The sequence below is a fragment of the Phascolarctos cinereus genome, unplaced genomic scaffold (assembly GCF_003287225.1).
Source record: "Phascolarctos cinereus isolate Bilbo 61053 unplaced genomic scaffold, phaCin_HiC Scaffold_8;HRSCAF=390, whole genome shotgun sequence".
NCBI classification, from domain to species: domain Eukaryota; kingdom Metazoa; phylum Chordata; class Mammalia; order Diprotodontia; family Phascolarctidae; genus Phascolarctos; species Phascolarctos cinereus.
Window position 1 is genome coordinate 32105448 of NW_027556291.1, and position 19227 is coordinate 32124674.

General features: G+C 36.0%; 1 protein-coding gene across 14 annotated transcripts in view; it reads right to left on the reverse strand.

The window, feature by feature from the left end:
- Window positions 1–19227, reverse strand: part of FMR1 (fragile X messenger ribonucleoprotein 1) — a 59136-nt gene that overhangs the window by 12372 nt on the left and 27537 nt on the right. For 7 of the 14 annotated variants that reach the window (XM_020974772.1, XM_020974769.1, XM_020974771.1 and 4 more), the window contains exons 4-12: window positions 16701–16772; window positions 16252–16400; window positions 13386–13479; window positions 13183–13299; window positions 11220–11390; window positions 11047–11125; window positions 6807–6916; window positions 6027–6161; window positions 5365–5427 (exon numbers count right to left, since the gene is read on the reverse strand). In XM_020974772.1, coding sequence (XP_020830431.1) covers window positions 5365–5427; window positions 6027–6161; window positions 6807–6916; window positions 11047–11125; window positions 11220–11390; window positions 13183–13299; window positions 13386–13479; window positions 16252–16400; window positions 16701–16772 — 990 coding nt within the window. The remainder of the gene's footprint in view (window positions 1–5364; window positions 5428–6026; window positions 6162–6806; window positions 6917–11046; window positions 11126–11219; window positions 11391–13182; window positions 13300–13385; window positions 13480–16251; window positions 16401–16700; window positions 16773–19227) is intronic. The other 7 variants (XM_078147960.1, XM_020974773.1, XM_078147959.1 and 4 more) reach the window with 2 other exon arrangements.

The following is a 19227-nucleotide window of genomic DNA, read 5'->3' on the forward strand; positions in this document are numbered from 1 at the left end:
GGAGTTGAAGTGAATGGGAAAAGTGCCACTGAATCAGAAACAAGTAAATGTTGGCCCAATCTTCCAAAAAGGAAAGGAGTTGGCTATTTCAAACTATAGGCTAATGAGTTTGATAGCGATTCCTGATAAAAGCTACCCTATTAAAAAAGGAATGGTTTATGAACACTTGAAAAGGGTCACTAAGAACCAGCATGATCCATGAAGAAAAAGTAATGGCAGACTAAGTTCATTTCCTTTAGGATAAGGCAGAATGCCATGAACCCAGAAGAAGAAAGCGTTTGCCAAAATCTCTCATAACATCTTCATGAATAGGATGGAGAAATTTGGACCGCACAGTAATACAGTCAGATTGACTCAGAAATAAATAATAAGTGTCAACTTGAAGCAGTGTCTCCAAAGCCATACTATAAGTCTCTGTTCTGGGTCCTGTTAAGGTCAACATTTTTATCAATGCTTTGGGTAAGATCACATTTTCAGTTGACACAAAACTGAGACAGCTAGCAAGTTGTCCAAAAGAAATAGCTACAAAAAGTCTGAAAAGTTTGTAAGATGAAAAGCTAACAAAATAAAATTTCTGAGGAATAAAAATGACAAGTCTTTGCACTGGATCAATAAACTCAAATTGCATAAGCACAGAATATAGGAGACGTGGTAAGGAAGATCATCTGAAAAAAGACCAAGGAGCCCAGAGTGGTGATGTGCTCTCGTAGTCCTTCCTGTTAGAAAAGCTGGTAGGGGCAGCTAGGTGGGGCAGTGGATAGAGCACCAGCCCTAAAGTCAGGAGGACCTGCGCTCAAGTACAGCCTCAGACCAAACACTTGACACTTACTAGCTGTGTGACCCTGGGCAAGTCACTTAACCCCAACTGCCTTTAAAAACAAAAAAAAGGCTGGTGGATTGGTCAAGTTCAGTAGTTCTGAGCTGCAGCAAGGATAAAGCTCATCAGGTGTCCATCCATGTCCATACCAATGTGCTGAGGCCCTGAGAGCAGAAGTCAAGCAGGTTATGTATGAAAAACAGAGCAGGTTTAAGCTTCCATACCGACTAACATTAGATCCAGGCCCATGAGTATCTGCTGTACTTTCAGCCTCAGTGAGAGAGGAAAATCCAATCTCCCCCTCCCAAAAAAACGATGACAACAAAAAACAAAACTCCAGGGATTATGGCTGACCTCAAGCTTAACGTAAATGAGAAGTGTAATGACTGCTAAAAGAGCCAATGAGACTTGGAATTACTAGATAGTGCTCAGAGCAAATGACGTGTTAACGTCCCTGCGCTCTGACTCGGTGTGGACCAAGTCAGACCAAGTGTGGAGCACTGACTCTACCTCTGGGTGCCATAGAAACTGGACTGGATCTAGAAGAGGATGACCACAATGATGATTGGTTGAAAGAATGGAGGATGTTCAACCTCAAGAAAAGATGACTTAGGGGAGGAAGGAGAGTCTTCAAATATCTGCAGGATTATCCATTAGACCTCTTGTGCTTGGCACTGAAAGACCAGAGTAGGACCAATGGGTAGTGATGACAAAGACAAAATTTCAAGCTCATGAAAAATTTCCTCGATAATTATTTATCCCAAAATGTTATGTGCTGCCTCAAAGAGTAAAGTTTTCCCCAAAGAGGAGGTTTTTCAAGCAGAAACTGGACAACCACTTATAAGAAATGTTGTAGAAGGAATTTAATATTGGGTAAGAGCTGGATTGGACTCTGAGACCCTTTGAAATCCAAATACGCTATGATTCTAAAAAAGGAATATTTTCTAGAAATTACCTACCCTACAAGGATGACATTTAGCTCATGATTTAAGATTTATAAAGTACTTTATTTATCTGATTTTATCCTCACAACATCCCTGTGAAACTAGTACTACATGTATTATCCGTATTTCACAGATAAGGAAACTGAGGTTTAATGCATCATAGACTCTCACAGTTCCTTTAAAACTCAGCTACAACACTATCTCCTACATGAAGTCTTTCTTGTTCATCAGCAGCCTCTACCCCCCCAACTATCAGCACCCTCCTTAACCACCTTGTATTTGTTTTTATTATACTTATATGTGTACAAGTTGTATCTGTTAGAATACAAGCCCTCTGAGAGCAGAGACTGTTTCTTCTTTGTCTTTCTCCCCAGCTGCTAGCACAGCAGCAGGCATGTAGGAGCTACTGCAGAAGGGTATGGTCACATAGCTAGTGACAGAAGCCAGATTCAAGTGCAGGGTTCTCCAGTCTCCAGGCTCATTCCATCGCACCTCGCTGATTAACTTACTAATGACATTAAGGGGCTTCCCAACGTATTATCAAAAGTCAAGAAGCAGAACGTGTATATAAATAAAAAACCCTCATATAAATTTGGTAACTGGGCCATCTTAGGAAAGTATGCTTAAAGGAAGGTAACAATATGATGACAAATTAACATAGAATGATGGTGGATTGTCTACAAGTCTAGAAGAGAGAAGCAGCATAGTGTGGTGAACAGAGCCCTGAACCTGGAGTTACAGAAAATCTAGGTTAGAATCCTGCCTCTGACACTCACTATCTATGAAGCCCATTTTCTCATTTCTATAATGGGAATAATAATAATAATACCACATCTCACAAGGGTGTGGTAAAAACCATCTGAGATATGTGTAAAGTGTTTTGCAAACATTAAAGCTAGCTATTATTTTTATTATTCCTTAAATGAGAAGAAAATGGGCATGAAAACGTCCTTGTTAGTTATATTTCTCATTCTAAATGAATAAATCAGCATTCCAGCTTATATATCAATCACTTGTAAGTTTTGGTTAGTGTAAATCAATTCTCTGGGCTCAATCAGCCCCAGATGAAAAAGCTAGACTTCAGAGAATGTTAGAGCTGGGACAGTCACCGGGTCCAATCTACTTAACTGAGAAAAAATGAGGAAAACGAATTGCAGAGAGGCTAAATATTGTGTCCAAGAGAGCAAATATCAGTGACTCTCCATTATGATACTGGTTTTCATCCACATGACCAATGAAAGCCTTTCAAGTAAAAAAGTCTACAGATGGTGTTTTCCCAAGTTATAAATGATCAAAGTGCTTCTCTCCCAACAAGGATAGGTCTTCCTCTTTGAAACAGCAATAATCACTATCTTACTACTACCATCATTCCAGTCCTAAGGATATGAGAGCCAAAATAAGCCTTTCTCAAATCTACAATAGGAACCTTCTATAACAGGAACCTTTTTCCTTCCTGTAAAGATCTTCAATATTCACAAAGCAATAAACAGCTAATGTCAGAGAAAGGAATCTCTCTTTTTATCAGTCAGTTCCTCTGACAATCACAGTATTTTAAGGAATACCAAACATCCCCTCTACTTGTTAGGGTATGTACTTTTGGTACCTTTCCCCTCAAGGCTCACCAAATAATTGAACAAGTAAATAATGAAACTTCTCAAAAGGTTTCTAGCTCTGTACAGTTTCCGGTTAAAACATATTCCTCTCTTGAGCACACACAAATTTATTTACCATCCTCTCTCTTGGGAGCTGCAAAGGATGATGACAATTACCATTTATACAATAAACATATAATTTATATTACATAATGTGTGTGTTGTTTATACAGCATATTATATCTATTATCTCACTGGAGCCTAAGGTAGACAACATTAGTATTATCTATATTTTACAAGCAGGGAACAGGCAAGCATAAAGTCTTCTTTCTACCACTTCTTGACAAATTTTTTTCCCCAAAAAGTACAGTCCTATGCTTTCAACCCCTCAAGCACATATACTAATTGTACTCCCTTTCCAAATGCACTCAATTTTTAGCTTGTTTTTTATTTAATTTTAACTTCATTTAACCAAAAAAAAAAATCTGTTCTCTCTCTACCATCTTCCTACCTTTTTTCCTACTGAAAAAGAAAAACGAAAAACAAATCCTTTCAACAAATATACGCAGAGTTAAGCAAAACAAATTGAGGCTTTTTTTTTTTAACTTGACCAATCTGCACCCTGAGTTTATTCTCTCTCTGCCAGGTAGCAGAAGTGGGTTAGCAGGTTTTATCATTAATCCTTTGGATCAGTGCACTGATCAGAGTTCTTAAGTATTTCAAAGTTGTCTTTAAAATGCTGTTATTGCATAAATTGTTCCCTATTTTTTTAAAGACAATTTTTCTGGAATTCTCCTCTTTGTAGTTACTCAACCATCCACATACATTCAATTAGAGAACTACCCTTACCAGTGGCACTCTCCTGATTTAGGCTCTCCCCACAAATACCAGTCCTCTCTCCAATCAATGGGAATCAACCCCTTCACTGAAGGATTCCCTCCTGTGATACATACACATATTTCATGTTCATGCGGGCAACAATCAAAGGGATTTCTTTCCTTAGACATTATCTTTGATGGTATGCCTCACCAAAAACACCCCTACCTACTCTCATTCTCTACTGCACCCCAGCTCCAAACACTATCTATACTAAGGAGGTTTATGCTCTTAGTCATTACTCACAACCTCCCTTGAAGCCCCAGAACAGGTGACTAAAAAGGCAGGAAAACTGACTCTTCCTAACACCACTGTTTCCTTCCTCAGTGCCCACACTGAAATCCATCATCTGTCCCTGCATGTTTATTCATTCATTATTGGTCTCATTCAGTATTATACTGCACTTTTTTTTAATTGACTTTTTAAATAATAAAGATGAAGCAACAGAAAGGACAAAAGAAAGGCTGCAAAGAAGAAAGGAAGCAAGGAGGAAAAATATATTTTAAAAATAATCTGGCTTCTATATCCAAGGTAATTCAAATTTAAACCTGTATTAGCAAATCTTTATTAAATAAAGTCAACACTAGAAATAAATGAAAAAGATCCTAATATGTTAGAGCAGAGATCAGGAATCAATCTAGAATTAAGAAAATTCTCTTAGATGATTCCAACAAACCATCTCAAAGTCTTCAAAAGATATTTAATCATATGTTTTATGATTTACCCTAAAATGTGACTGCCTAAAGAATAAAAGTATTACAAAAGTCTAAATTCAAAGAAAAAAATTAGTTTCCCATGCTAACTTCTAATGGAATGTTTCCAAGAATAAAATTATAGATATCTCACAGTAAGTACCCCAAGGGAATAAAAGTTAAAGCTTCAAATGTTTTAATTCTTCTTAAGAACAATAGCCAAAAATAAAGAGCCATATCTATTGTGAGAATCACAATAAAATATGTCCTCCCCAGCTTGTGGTTGTCCTTCATAAACCCTTGTGGTCCAGCGCATACACAACATACACATATGGTATATGCACACACACACACACACTTGCATTCGGACCAAAAAAGGGAAACAACAACAACAACAAAAAAAATGTTAAATGTAGTTTCAACAAGGGTGATTGATTTCCTACCTGCCAAGACTTGATTTCAGGTTTCTGCGATTCCCCTGCTACAATTGATGAAACCACTAACACCTAAAGCAGTGTAAGGAATGCAAGTGTTAGTGATATCATTAACTATAACAAATGACACACAGAATCCTGAACTCAAGACTTTTTATTTTATTTTCATTTCCAGTTGTTTTTTGAAATATACACGGTTGAATTTTTTTTAAAAAGCAGCCCAAGTATTTAAAAGTCTAAACGAGTTTGTAAACTGTGGTGAGAAGGTGCTTACTGGCACACCTAAAATTCCCAGCTTGTCTGGAGATCAATAAAAAACATGTTTTATGTTACTATGGTTGCAAAATATTAAGCGGGAATTATGACAATTTGTCCTCAAAAGAAAAACTTGCCCATTAAGCTCAACCCAGCAGCCTGTGTTCGCAGCATAAGATTTGTCACTGTGAATCAACTGTGAAGTAGCTATTATTTTCTAGTTTGTGAAACTTCATAAGCTGGTGATCAGATGGGAAACATATGACATGAAGAACAGGAGAGCCCACCAGACAGGACTGTAAGCCTCTTTTCATCAAAGTTCATCTAACTGAAATAATAATTGTGAATTGTAACTTAAATGGAAGGGATTTTTTTCCTTCTTTAAAGTTTAATTCAAAGTGACAAATATTTCTTACCCTTTGGACTTTTGTACTGCTGGACTGAGAAAAATGAGTGTAGTTTTCCTTTAAATCTAAGTATTTCTTTTCTTCTGAGGAATTAGATCCAACCCTTGAATTATTGGAAGGTAGGGGATTTTGTGGCATAATTTCCTTGGCAAAGAAAATAAAAAAATAAGAGAGAGAAAAAGCACCAACATTTAAGACCTTATGGAAATCTAATATCACAACAATGGCTTAGTTTTTTTAAATGAACAACAGTTTTTAGCATGCATCATTATAAATTAATGTGAAAGCAGAAAATGATTTAGCTATATAAATCGTAAACATTATTTTAACAATCAAGATGAAATATCATAACTAATTTTACCTCAAAATATTTTTTTTCACAATAAAACATAGTTTCAATACTTAAGAAGTTAGGTGCTTGTTAGTTCCTTAAGTAAAAACACTGTTAACACATACTAATCCAAAGAAAACCAACATACTTTTGAGTAAGAAAACATGCTTGCAAAATGTTAAGTGAAAATGAAATTAAGGGCTGTAAAATGTAACTTAAGGAGCTACAGAAAAGAAGCTAATATGCCAAATGTAAATTTAAAGCACAAGATACTATTAAAAATACTAAGCAAAATATGGTAGAAGTCAGAAAAAGTAATAAATTTCACATATTTTTTTTTCTTTGCAGTCAAGAAAATAATTTTAATCAGGAACACTAAATGCTCATTAGGTCTATGTAACTTCACAGTGGCCTTATAAGATAACTATAAAAACTAAAATATGTAAGCAAAACATTACCTCTTCTTGTGGAATATTTTTATCATTTTCAGCCTCAATTCTCACTCTTACAACACCTGACTTGTCCACAATCTCTTGAATCAGTTTTCCATTTTTTCCTATTACTTTGCCTATGGGTAAAATAAAGAATGAATAATAATGAGTTAAGAAACATTCTGCATTCAATTATTTAGTTATGTCCATAGCTTATTTGTTGTATTAACTGCAAAAGAATCCTAACTCAATAAAGTAATTTTACATGAAAAAGAGTGAGCCTTATTCATTCCTTGGGCCTGAACCAGTTGCTCAGCTCAATCGACACTTGCTGAATAGTCTATTAAGATTCACAAAAATGGGAAAATTCGTTTCAGAATGAGTACTTGCTGTGCTGTGTGTCGTTGTGTAACATTCCTTCTGCGTAAGTAATTCTACAAAAGGAAAAGTACTAAAAGGGGCCACTGGATAATAAATTCAAATTTTGATTTCCGAATATTGTTTGCTATGTAAATTTAAATTATTTGCCTGTGGTAAATTTTTAAAATTTATACTATAAATTTTAAAATAAAAAGAGTCAAACACTTAAATAATGGCTTGAAGAATTTGCCACAGAACTCAGTTATAAAGGACCTGACAGGCCAAGTGGTCTAGCCTGTACTTGCAAGAACTTGTTCTTTACCATCCCCAACAAGGAGCCATCCAGCCGGGGCTTCACTTGAGAAGAATCCCACTTCTCCACAAGGAAGCCCATTCAACTTTCTTACTCTGGTTGGTTGGAAGCTTTCTCTTATATCAAGCATTCCAATGTTGACCCATTACCTCTATTCCTGCATACAGAGTTAAATCTACATTAATTGGTTATCACCACAAATCTGTGATTTCACAAGATGTGGGAACTCCCTCCACCAATATTACAAAGCAAGCAGCACTGAGAGTTTCTGTGACTTGACCTGAATCATACAGCTTAAGTGTCAGAGGTGGTGTGAGAACTTAGGTCTTTCTTCATTCCAAGTCCAACACTCAATGCATGATGGCAATTTGTCCTTCTATGGTTACTTCCAAGTTGTTATGTCAACATCTTAAAGATAACACAGTAGTTTACAGGTATAGGTATTAGACCTGTGATTTCATTGATGATGACGATGATGGTGGTGGTGGTGGTGGTGGTGGTGGTGGTGGTAACAATAATAAACAGCACTTATAAAGTATCTATTATATACTAAGTGCTTAACAAATATTATCACATTAGATCCTCATAACAGCACCTTGGGAGGTAAGTGCTGTTATTATCCCCATTTTACAGATGAGGAAACTGAGGCTAAGAGAAGTTAGTGACGTGCCCAGGTTGCACAGCTAGTAAGTGTCTCAGGCTGGATCTGAACTCAGGTCTTCTTCACACCAAGCCCAGTGCTCCATCCATTAATCTATCCAGCACTCTATATACTCTCGATCCCTACTGGCAAAAGTAACTAACTCCAGGTGTGGAAGTTCCCTCTAACTATTCTATTTCAGCACCTTCTCAGCAACTTGTAATCTTAGAGGGCTACCTAGAACAATGACAGGGTAAGTGACTTGCCCAGGGTCACACAGTTAGTGTATGTCAGAGGCAGGCCTCAAAGCCAGTTCTCTGCTCTATCCACTACACCAGAGTAGTGTTGAACATATTAAATATGTCGCCCAGAACACTCTTCAGTGTGGCCCAAACCACATTAAAACATCATTGGGAAATAAATTGGCAAAATAAATAAAAATGCAATAAAACAGAGATAACATTACATTTTGAAACTAAGTCATCCTGTAGCCCACAGAGATCCTTATGTATGGATAAGTGGCCCCTATTTGTATTTGACCCAGACACCACTGCACTAACCTATGCTATCTCTCAGCAGAACCATGCAGTGGAAAGAACACTGAATTTGGAGTCGGAAGACCCAGGTTCACATCCTGACTATGCCAATTAGGTGACTGTCATCTTGGGAAAATAGTTTATAAACAAATAGAAATTTACTGTGAAATCCTCAAGTAAGCATATAGCCCATGAAAATGGTACTGAAATGTATTATTCACTAATATTTGTTTATGTGCCAAAGCTATATTTGAGCAATTATCAGATTACAGATTAACATTTTATTCTTCCTCCTTTTCATTAACAGTTCATCATATATTTACTTGAGAAATTAGTATTTTCATTGTTGCCACTGTGGATCAGCTTCATGGTGTATAATGAAGGAACTACTCTTTTTGAAAAATTGTTAGCAATATTATCCAAGTTTAAAAGTTTTCACAGATCACTTATGGGTAACATCACAATCCTGAATGCATTCAATAGCTCCCCCAAACCCTAAATGCTCCCTAAACAGTAGGGATTATGAAAACCTCCACACCCAAGGGGCTAAAGGTGGCCATATTATCCACCCTACAGGGTGAGAACAATTTCAACCCGGAAGATATATTCTGTTTCTCCTATTCTAATTAAGAGTCTCTAAAAATAGACAATCACCTTCTTGCTCTGTGAATCAGCCCCAGGTCAGGTATCCTTCCCTTTCATATAACACACTCCACACTGGCACTACTCCCTCAGCATGATTCCAACCCTCCTTCCCTTCAAATATCCAACTCCTCCCTAGACTTACAAGGGTGTGGTTTTTTTCTTAATCTACAAACACTTAACCTTTTCTCACAGTTTGCTCCCCATTAATGTCACTGGTAGCTTCTAAAGTTATTTAGATTTACAATTAAATTTTAAAATGTATTAACAATTTCAGTAAAAAGAAGAAAGGGGCAACTTTGGTAATGTTTTCTATTAAAATCTTGGGTTATTTGTGAACACCAAGTAGCATGTGATATTAACTAAAGCTAATGAAAGAAATCAATTGTTCAAGAGTATAAATGGGGACACACCCCCTGCCCTGAAGCATGAGTCAAATTTCAAGAAACATATAAGATATTTATTAAATTTTCTGTAAGATATTTGATCGCTTAATCATAAATCATCCTGTCAGGCTTAGAAAGAAAACTGGCCACATCACAATCCCCCTCCCATCCCGATTTGTCTGCCAACTGTAACATAAAGAATACTTTATAATGATTGCTAACATTCACAAAGCAAACCAAAGCTTTTAACAAAGAACCATTGTACTTGAAAACTGAAAGCTATCGAGTTGATTTTACTCAGCAGGTGTCTCCAGATAAACTATTCATCTCTATTCTCCTTATAAGAACACAGGGAAAACTTCTAGTTAAGGAAGATCATGGGTACCAGTTTTAGGCATGAGATTATTTCTATATCCCTATAATGATACTACTTTGCTGATGGGGATACAAGTTTTTTGAATGTGAATCATGTATAAAGGAAGCATATATAACATCGACCAGTTAATCTCTTAAAAATATGTCACTCTTTTCACCCAATAAGTTCTATAATACAATGTTTTCGTATTTCTTTCTTTTTTTAAAAAGATGTGATCCTAACAGCTGGTTGGGAACTACATCATGACAGGACCCTAGTCCTTCAGGATGAAGAATCACTTTGAACTGAAAGAGGTTCCTTTATGGAACTATTCAAAATCCTGGGAATGATTGTTTTACTTTATTATCAGTTTAGATCTGGTACTGAATCTAGCCTCTGTTAAAGCTAAATGACACTTTTTTTTAACCCTATGAAAGATAAAATAAAGCCCCACGATAGCAACACATTTTAAAAATCTTATCTTATAAAACTCTGTATGCCACCAAGAAGGTGCCAATTGGCCTTGAAGAGGGAGTTTCTTCACCCAGGAGTTCCCTCTGCCAATGAAATCACAGGGCCAGCCTTCTCCTGGTCCTCTCTTACTCTGACTACACACTGACATCAAACAGAGCTCTGGCAGAAAGGCTAATTAGTATTTGCTCTTCAAGACATCTTCTGCAAATCATCTCCCAATTTGTACTTGCTTGTAAACATACCTAACATTTACTTGACATAAATATTATAAACATATACATTTAGTTGACACAAATATTATGCATCTTGGACTGTTTCTAAGCTGTAAAATAGTGTAGTAATTTAACAAGAGTGATAGAAAATGAATTCTTATCTCCTTTTAAGCTCATTAAAACACAACTCTACCCATATAATCCAATACTCAAATGGACCTCTGATATCCATTCCATGGAGGACATACAGATCTCAAAGAATCCATACCTGCCAACAGTTGATTTGAGTAAATCTTGCATGGTACTTACTGGCATAATACTTAATAATGGTCATACTACTAGGACATACCTACTAGGTTCCTTGGAACTTGAATTACATCTTCTGCAAACTCAAGATAACCTCTGGCTTTTTTCACTGCATCCTGATCCTAAGATATAGAAGTAAACAAAGTTTCAAGACATTAAACAGATAAATGCAGATTTTCATTTTAAAAATAAAAAACTAGACTACTGTTTATTTACCTCTCCGTAAATATGAAATGTGCAAGTATCTTCATCTAAATCAATAGCAGTGACTCCAGGTACTTTTCTAGCTTGCTGAATATTAGCACCATGAGTGCCAATTGCTAGGCCCATCAAATCCTCACGGACAATAAACTGCTCATGAAATCTTGAGGCAAGCTGTCTTGAACTCTGAAAAGAAATGCAAGGGCAATTAATCTAGTTTTAAAATTTTAAAATATCTTGTATTTATACCAGCCCTAATTTAGACAAGTATGCAAAATCTAAAGCACCATTTTGCTTGAAAAGGAATCCAATTTGTGATTAAGAATTTTTATCAAAATGAACAATATTACTCATAGCACTAATATGTGTTTAGGTTACTAAATGATCTTTTCTATTAGATGCATTACTATAAGCAGGGAAAGAAAATTGACAAATTTAAAGGCTGTCTTTTTTAAACTTTATCTGACAACTCTGCCATAATTAACAATAAAATTAAGGTTAAAGTCTTTCAAAGATCAATAAGAAAATTAAGTCAAGCTGGAAAGCCAACTCATAGGAAATAGTGGGCCTCTTTAACTACAATTAATTACAAAAATTTATCACAATTCTAGCATATCACTAAAGGAAAATTAAGCATATCTGGTATATATATATATTTTTTTTAATGTGAACTATCTGAAAGCTTATAAACTCTCTTAGAGAAGGAAAACAGACTCATGTCCACTTAAAACTGCTGGACACAAAAGATAAAAAGCAGCAAACGAAATAATCACTTGAGCACAAATTAACAATTAAAGTATCCATTTTTCATTATACCAGAAGATATTTAATTTCTACAGGTATCAAAGAAGCTCAAATTACACAAAAATATCTTAACATCCCACAACTTCTTCAAGTGGGAAGAGCCTCAAAAAAGAAACAAGTAAAAAATGAATAAGAAACTTGCTGAAGGTCAGTAATGGAGCCCAGACAATACCCCAGGGTTCTTACTCCCAAGTTCAGTGTTCTTTCTGCCAACAAAGGGTAGAATTGGAAACATGTCATTTCAGAAGATGTTTACATTTTTAAACTCACAGAAACATGGTATAGTTTTCCTCCATTACACAAACTATAACTACTCTGACCTAAATGTTATGTGACATTTTTTTAAACCCATAAAATTAGTCAAACAAGGAAATCAGGTTGAAATAGGATCAAAACCAACTAGCTAAAAAGTTTCCACAGGGTTAAAAAAAAAATAACAAAACTATATGTACATGTTGACCGAGATAATCAACTACTCTTCTGTTTCTTTTTCTGCAATTCTCAATCAGGACACAAAAGGTTAAGAAAGAGTCTTGGAAGGAATCAGCCTTCTTGTTCAATGGGGTCTCACCTCACAATGCCTCACCTGTCTTTTCCACTGGTTTTTCATTTGCACGGGATTCCCCCAACCACCATCAAATGAAATGATTAATAATCAGAAATCCAAAAAATCAATAGTGATTGATTTCACCTGACATAAAAGCCTATACAAGTTCACTCAGAATCTATAAAAATGTAGATGGCAGTACTATCATTGAAAATACAGTAATACATGTCAATACAAATTACTGATGGAACAATTAAATAAAATTTACTTTTAACAAATGAAACAGTAAATTAGGAAAATATTCTATGGCAAAAGTCTAAAGACAGATGTTAAAAAGTGACAACTGACTAACAGGTTTAAATAGAAATAAAAAACAAATAATCACAGGAATATACTGAGATACACAGCCCATTCAATTGGTATAAAAAGCCTAACCTGATATCTCAAAAGACATGCAAACTCCAACCTATTTATCTTTTTAACACTGCTTTAATTTTCCTAGGCAAAAACACTTGATGTAAATAAATCAAAGTATTCATATTAAAGATCAACATCTAATTCTCTCTACATATATCTTCAGCATTTTTAGGACTAGTCACTCAAATGACAGAAGAAAAAGCAACTTACCTCCAGTTGTTTACTAGCTTCTTCGTTTCTCAGTATCAGAGACAACTTAGTTCGAAGACTTCGAAAGTGCATATCAATCAGCATATTTGCCCTCTTTGTTGTTACGTCGCTGATGGACTAAGATTAAAATCCATAAAATCGTTACTCAAATAAATGCACTGAATTAAAAGAAACCAAAAATGGAAAAAGGTAAACCCACTTACCAAGATGATAAGTTGATAATTTTCAGAATCATATGTTACAGAAAAAGCTCCAACTGCTTTTTTGAAGTCCTTATGTGACGATTCTTTGGCACACCTAATAATAAAAATACCACTTATTATACTGTTAAGTTGATTTCTAGAGGTAGCAACCACTGGTATACACTATAAACACATTAATGTATGGATTTCTGATACTTGCCTTGAACTAAATATCAAGACTGAAGGTTGCAATTACATTTCTATTTAAAACTCAGTGTTCTTCACAAGAGCCCAGAATCCTGAGCTAGAAGTGACTTCAGAGGCCAATTAGACCAGTCCATCCCTAAATAATGATCCCCTCCGTAACATCAGCAAGCCTCTCCTCTAATCTTTACTTCAAGGCCTCTAAATGTGCTTTCTCCTCTAAGGTTACTTAGATCTCTTCTGTAAATATTTTCTACAGACCCATTTTTAATCAAGTTGTCTCCCACATTAGAATGTAATCTTCTTCAGGGCAGGGGCTGTTTCTATTTTTCTTTTTGTTTCCTCAGCAATTAGAACAGTACCTGGCACAAAGGGAATGCTTTAAAATGCCTATTGATCTACCACCAGTTCAGCTCATTCTACTTCTGGAAAGCTCTCAACTGTCAACAAATTTTGTCTCACATTCAACCAAAAATCTGCTTCTATACTCCCAGCCACTGCTCCTAGTTGTGAGGCCAAGCACGAGTCTTATCCTCTATATATGACAGCCCTTCAAATACTTGAAAATGGATAACAAGTCCATGACCATTTATTCTCTTGGCTAGGCAGAGCATCCCCAGTTCCTTCAGCTAATCTTGATCTGGCATGACCTTGCGGTCCTTTACAACCCAGCTGCCCTTCTCTAGACACTTCAGCTTATCAATGGCCTTCTGAAAACATTAACACTCAGATCCTCCACATATTGCCTGAGCGAGACAAAATAGAGTAAGAATATTTAATCCTCAAAAGGAGTTTTCACTTGCCAAGGTAGTTTCTATGGGGTGGGAGAAGGGGGAAGAGAAAACAACCATACCTAATAAGATCTGCCTAGTTGGTTCCACTGCAACCAATCTAGTTCATCTAAGTGGATGTAATGCAGCTACATTAATCATGCAGCTCTATGGCTAGAATAACTGGTTTTGTTATAACCTTTGCTGTTTCACTGCTATTGACAACAGTCATTTTTTGCATTAATGAGACCAAAATCAGGAGCCTATTCAGGATGGAGTAAGCAGGAAAGGAAAAAAAATTACTCAAGTTATTTCATATTATACAGGCAAAAAAAACCCCGGTTCTTTGAATTTTCCCATCAGTTTATTTTTTTTTTTTTAGATAAAATTCAAATTTCTCAGTGAGATTCCCTTAGGTGAAATTTTGAGAGACATTTGGATGCTCACTTCTCCATTTTAAATCAGTTCAGAAATTCTTAATTTGGAGGTATTTGCTTGGTCTTAAGGTGGTTCTACGCCAACAACAGGCAGAACCAAGCTCTAGCCATCTGTGAAATCTCTTAAGATAAGGCAACAGATACTGAACCACAGAATGTGCAAATTGTTTTGCCTTAAGCTACTCTATAGGGGGGAAAAACCCACTAGCATTAGGGAGTACCTTTCACTTTCCTCGATTATGTTTCTTGATACTAGGAAACATCATTAGGTGACTGCCTTCCTTGAAAGTCTTAGTCTTTTTGTTTAAATGCAGGAAAGAAATGGAAAATTCACACTCTGACTTATTTCTTGTGGGAGGAAGGGGGGAATATGAAGAAAATAAATACACGAAATGCTACTTCCCTGCACAAAGGCTATTTACAGCCTGTCACAGTGACTTACACAGAACAGGTACTCAAATACATGTGCTCAATAAATCTTAGTTCAGAAATTACACATGAAAATTTTCTTCAATAGTAATTTATTTCTAGGTTTTCAATTTCCCACTACACTGACTGAGATATTCTCTAGCCAATATAGTGATTCAACCTTATCTAGTGAATGTCTCTCTACCCTGTAATGCCACCACTGAGTACTAATTCTGAAATATGACAATTCTTGAAAGACACAAGCTTTTAGTTCATTAGAAAAAAGGAACACATTTTCATTCCCTATTACTGACCACATATTCTGTGATTAATTTTAAAAACGAATTGCACTTTAATTCCTAGTCTCATACTGACAAATTATTTTCCCATCCATTAAAATAGTTCAAGATTTACTTATTTATGAGAACATCAAAAGCTAAAGAATAAAATAACCAGTTTATTTACTATTAAAATAGTATAAAAGGTTGACTTTTCAGGGGATCAGAGGATTAATAGCTGGCATGGACCTTAGAGATGTCAAACCAATACTCCCATTGAACTGGTAAAGAAAATGACTCAAAGAGACTAGGCCACTTGCACTATGTTCCACTTCTACAGTTTTCTTTAATTTTGTAGTGCTCAAGGTTGATTTTAATACTGCTAATAATTTATTCAAACAACAGCATTATAAAGTAATATTCCAAATTTCAAATTCAGTAGCTTCAGATATTTATATGATAGAAACAAACAATATATGGAAGAATAACATTTCCTTCTAGATGTCATCATAATCAAATCTGATGGCAAATCATTCAATTCAATTTTCCAATTTTCTGACAATATTACCAGGTGATATCAAATGAGTTCATAAACTATATTTGTGATCTTTTTTGCAAAGAAGTAGAAAATTCTTGCTGAATCCCACTGAATTTAGAAACTGTTTCAAGTAATTTTACGTGTTTTTTACTTATCATTTGAACCAAATTTATATATACATATGTCTGTGTGTATAAAATATACATAGTATGTATGTATGGCATTTTCTGGACTTGATAGCTTCACACTTACATTTGCCGTAAGTCCTCTGGCACTTCCAGTTTGATCTTATGGAAAGTGTCTTTTGTTGCAGGTTTGTTGGGATTCACAGATCTCAAACGCTCAATTGTGACAATTTCATTGTAAGTGGCATCACAGGCTGCATATTCTATTACATAAAACTGAAAAAAAAAAAGTAACAACAATCATCCCTAGTCATCATTTTAAAAATAGGAGACATTTGTTATGCCTATTCAGATCAAGATGAAAGCACTGAAAAGAAAGTCTCTGAGTGAGAAAAAAAATCATATTGAGTTTAAATTATTTTTAAAACAAACCAAGCATTTAAAACACTAAAAACACCTAAATCAAAAACACGTTGCAATTAGTTAGTTCTGTGGGAATCAAGAAATAAATATACACCAAAGCTGATACCAAAGAACAACAGAAAAATGCATTTTGCCAACCTAAGATCTCCCTACCTCGCCCTTGATCATGCGTACTTTAGCCAACCACCAGCAGCACGGCTCTTTTTCATTGGCCCTGGAGTAAACCTACACGTAAAGATAAACAGAAGACATTCTCATTAATATCACTTTGAAATCTAAATAAAGACTTCAAAAATCAAAGAAAACATGAGTGAGCACTCAATGTTTCAAATTTATTAGATTAATAGCCAACACGGTAGTATGCACAGTATAAATCTTAAATAAATATTTCTTTGATTAAATGTAAGCTCCCTCAAGGAAGGGGCTGTCTCCTCTAATTCTTTGTATCCTTCTAAGGCGCTCCAGAACATACTAAGAACTTCCTAAATGCTCAATAAACATTAGCCACGTAAAAATCTGTATATAAGTGAGGATGTTTTGCTTGACATGCTAACACAAATATTTTTAAAATATAAACAACAATCCACAATGTCTTATATTATTAATCGACGTAGATCTGAAACCCAACTATTAGCATATACCTACACTCGGGCTGATGGCCAGAAGCAAAGATATCCCAACAGCATGACCTGCCTGCTGGCTGTCAATTACACATCCCTTGGATGCCACAGTTGCTCTTATAGACTAAGACAATACTGTCAAATGTTTTGTTTTCTGAACCAGTCATTCAGCAGGCCAACGTGATACCAACTAGGACTAATGGCTCACGTGGGAGTGAAGCCTACTGACTTTGGAAAAGGAAAAAAAATATTCTAGACATACTCTAAACTCCAAGCAAAACATCTTGTAGATAGAGTGGGTAAAAATTGAAATTAGGCCAGGATGTGTCTCGGCTACAGATTGACTGGCACTGGGAATAAAAAATCCATCACTGTTTGTTAGAACACAAATTTATGGGCTACTGAGAATAAGTCAACAGCAGCATTTTCCTATGGAAGAGGAAGCAGACTGTCACATACACTAAAAAGTAAAATCACCAAAGTTATCCACTTCCAATTCCCCTATCCTCCAAAATTCAGATACCAAGATGAAGTGACTTGCCCGCGGTCACATAGTGAATGAGTGACAGAAAAAGGACTGTAATCCAAGTCTCCGGACAACCAGTTCAGTTCTTTTTCTATCACAACACACCTTAAGAGTTGTGGAAGTGTAACTAAGGCACCAGTGATGTCTAGATCATGATATATTTTAAGTTCTATGAGAATACACAGGAAACGGGAATTTTTTCAAGAGCCAAACAAAAGCATGCCTTACGAGAGAAAATACAAACATGCTCCAGTTGAGGGTTTTAAATGCAAAACCAGTACTAAAATCTTTTGATTATCCTCTTTGAATATACATTAGGTCACACATAATTAAATCATCTCACACATCTAAAGCCCCAGGCACTTACCCACCCATCCATTCTACTTCTCCTCCCCAACTGAAAAGGGTTTAGGTAGCAGGGTAGGCAGAACCACACCAGTAACATCACCTACCTCTCTAAGCAGAAGCCATAAGGATACTTAGTTGAAAAAGAGGATAAATACCTAATACCAATTTGCCTCAAATGTGCACATGCCTTCCAACTACATTCACTCATCTAACATTTACTATGGTTCAGGATCATGCGATGGGCAGCAATGAAGGTGCCACAAAAATGAGTAAGAAAGGATCCTTTCTCCCAGAGGGCTTAAAGAATCTCAGAATGCCAGAGCTGGAAGAGACTGCATCTAGATGAGCCCACATCTGAAAAACAATCCCTTCTCCAGCATTCCTAGCCAGAGGCTATCGGGGGCTCTTGCCTGAAAACCTACCTCTGGTAAAAAAGAATCAACTGACCAAGACAGCCATTTCACTTTCAGATAGCTGTAAGTATTGCAAAGGGTTTTTCTTCCCCCTGACATCAAGCTAAATTTTCCTCTTTACAATTTCCACCCACTCTAAGCCAAAAAACACAAGGGTAATCCCTCTTCCACATGGCATCCCTCCAAAAACTTGGAGGACAGCTATCCCCACATGGCATAACTTTGAAACCCGTCACCATCTTGGTAGCCCTCCTCCAGAGGCTCTCTAGGTTATGGCTATACATCTTAAAATGTAGCACTCATAATTAAATTATTATATCTTCTGTGGATGAGCACTTTGGAAGCAAAGGTATTTTCAAAATGTAATAAAGTGAATGTCTCATGGCATTTCATGTGGACTTTTCTCTTGGCCCTGAAAAATCTGCCTTGCATTATGCCTTCCTTCAGACATGATCTGACCAGGGCAGACTACCACCCCCACTGTTCTACAGGCTGCACTTCTCTTAAACCAGGCCAAAACAGCACTACATTTCTTACCTATCATTTCCCCCTGAAGTCACAGTCAGTGTAGTTTGGAGGGTGAGGGAAAGGACAAATAAACTCCTAACTTTAACATAAGCTAGAACTTAAAGGCCAAGAAGGCCAAGAAGAAAGTACCAAATAGATAGAAATTTCAAGGGGGAGATCAACCGATCAACAAGTATTTATTAAGTACCTACTCTGTGTTAGGCATTGTGAACACAATTATATGATCACAAATATGACCAGTTTAG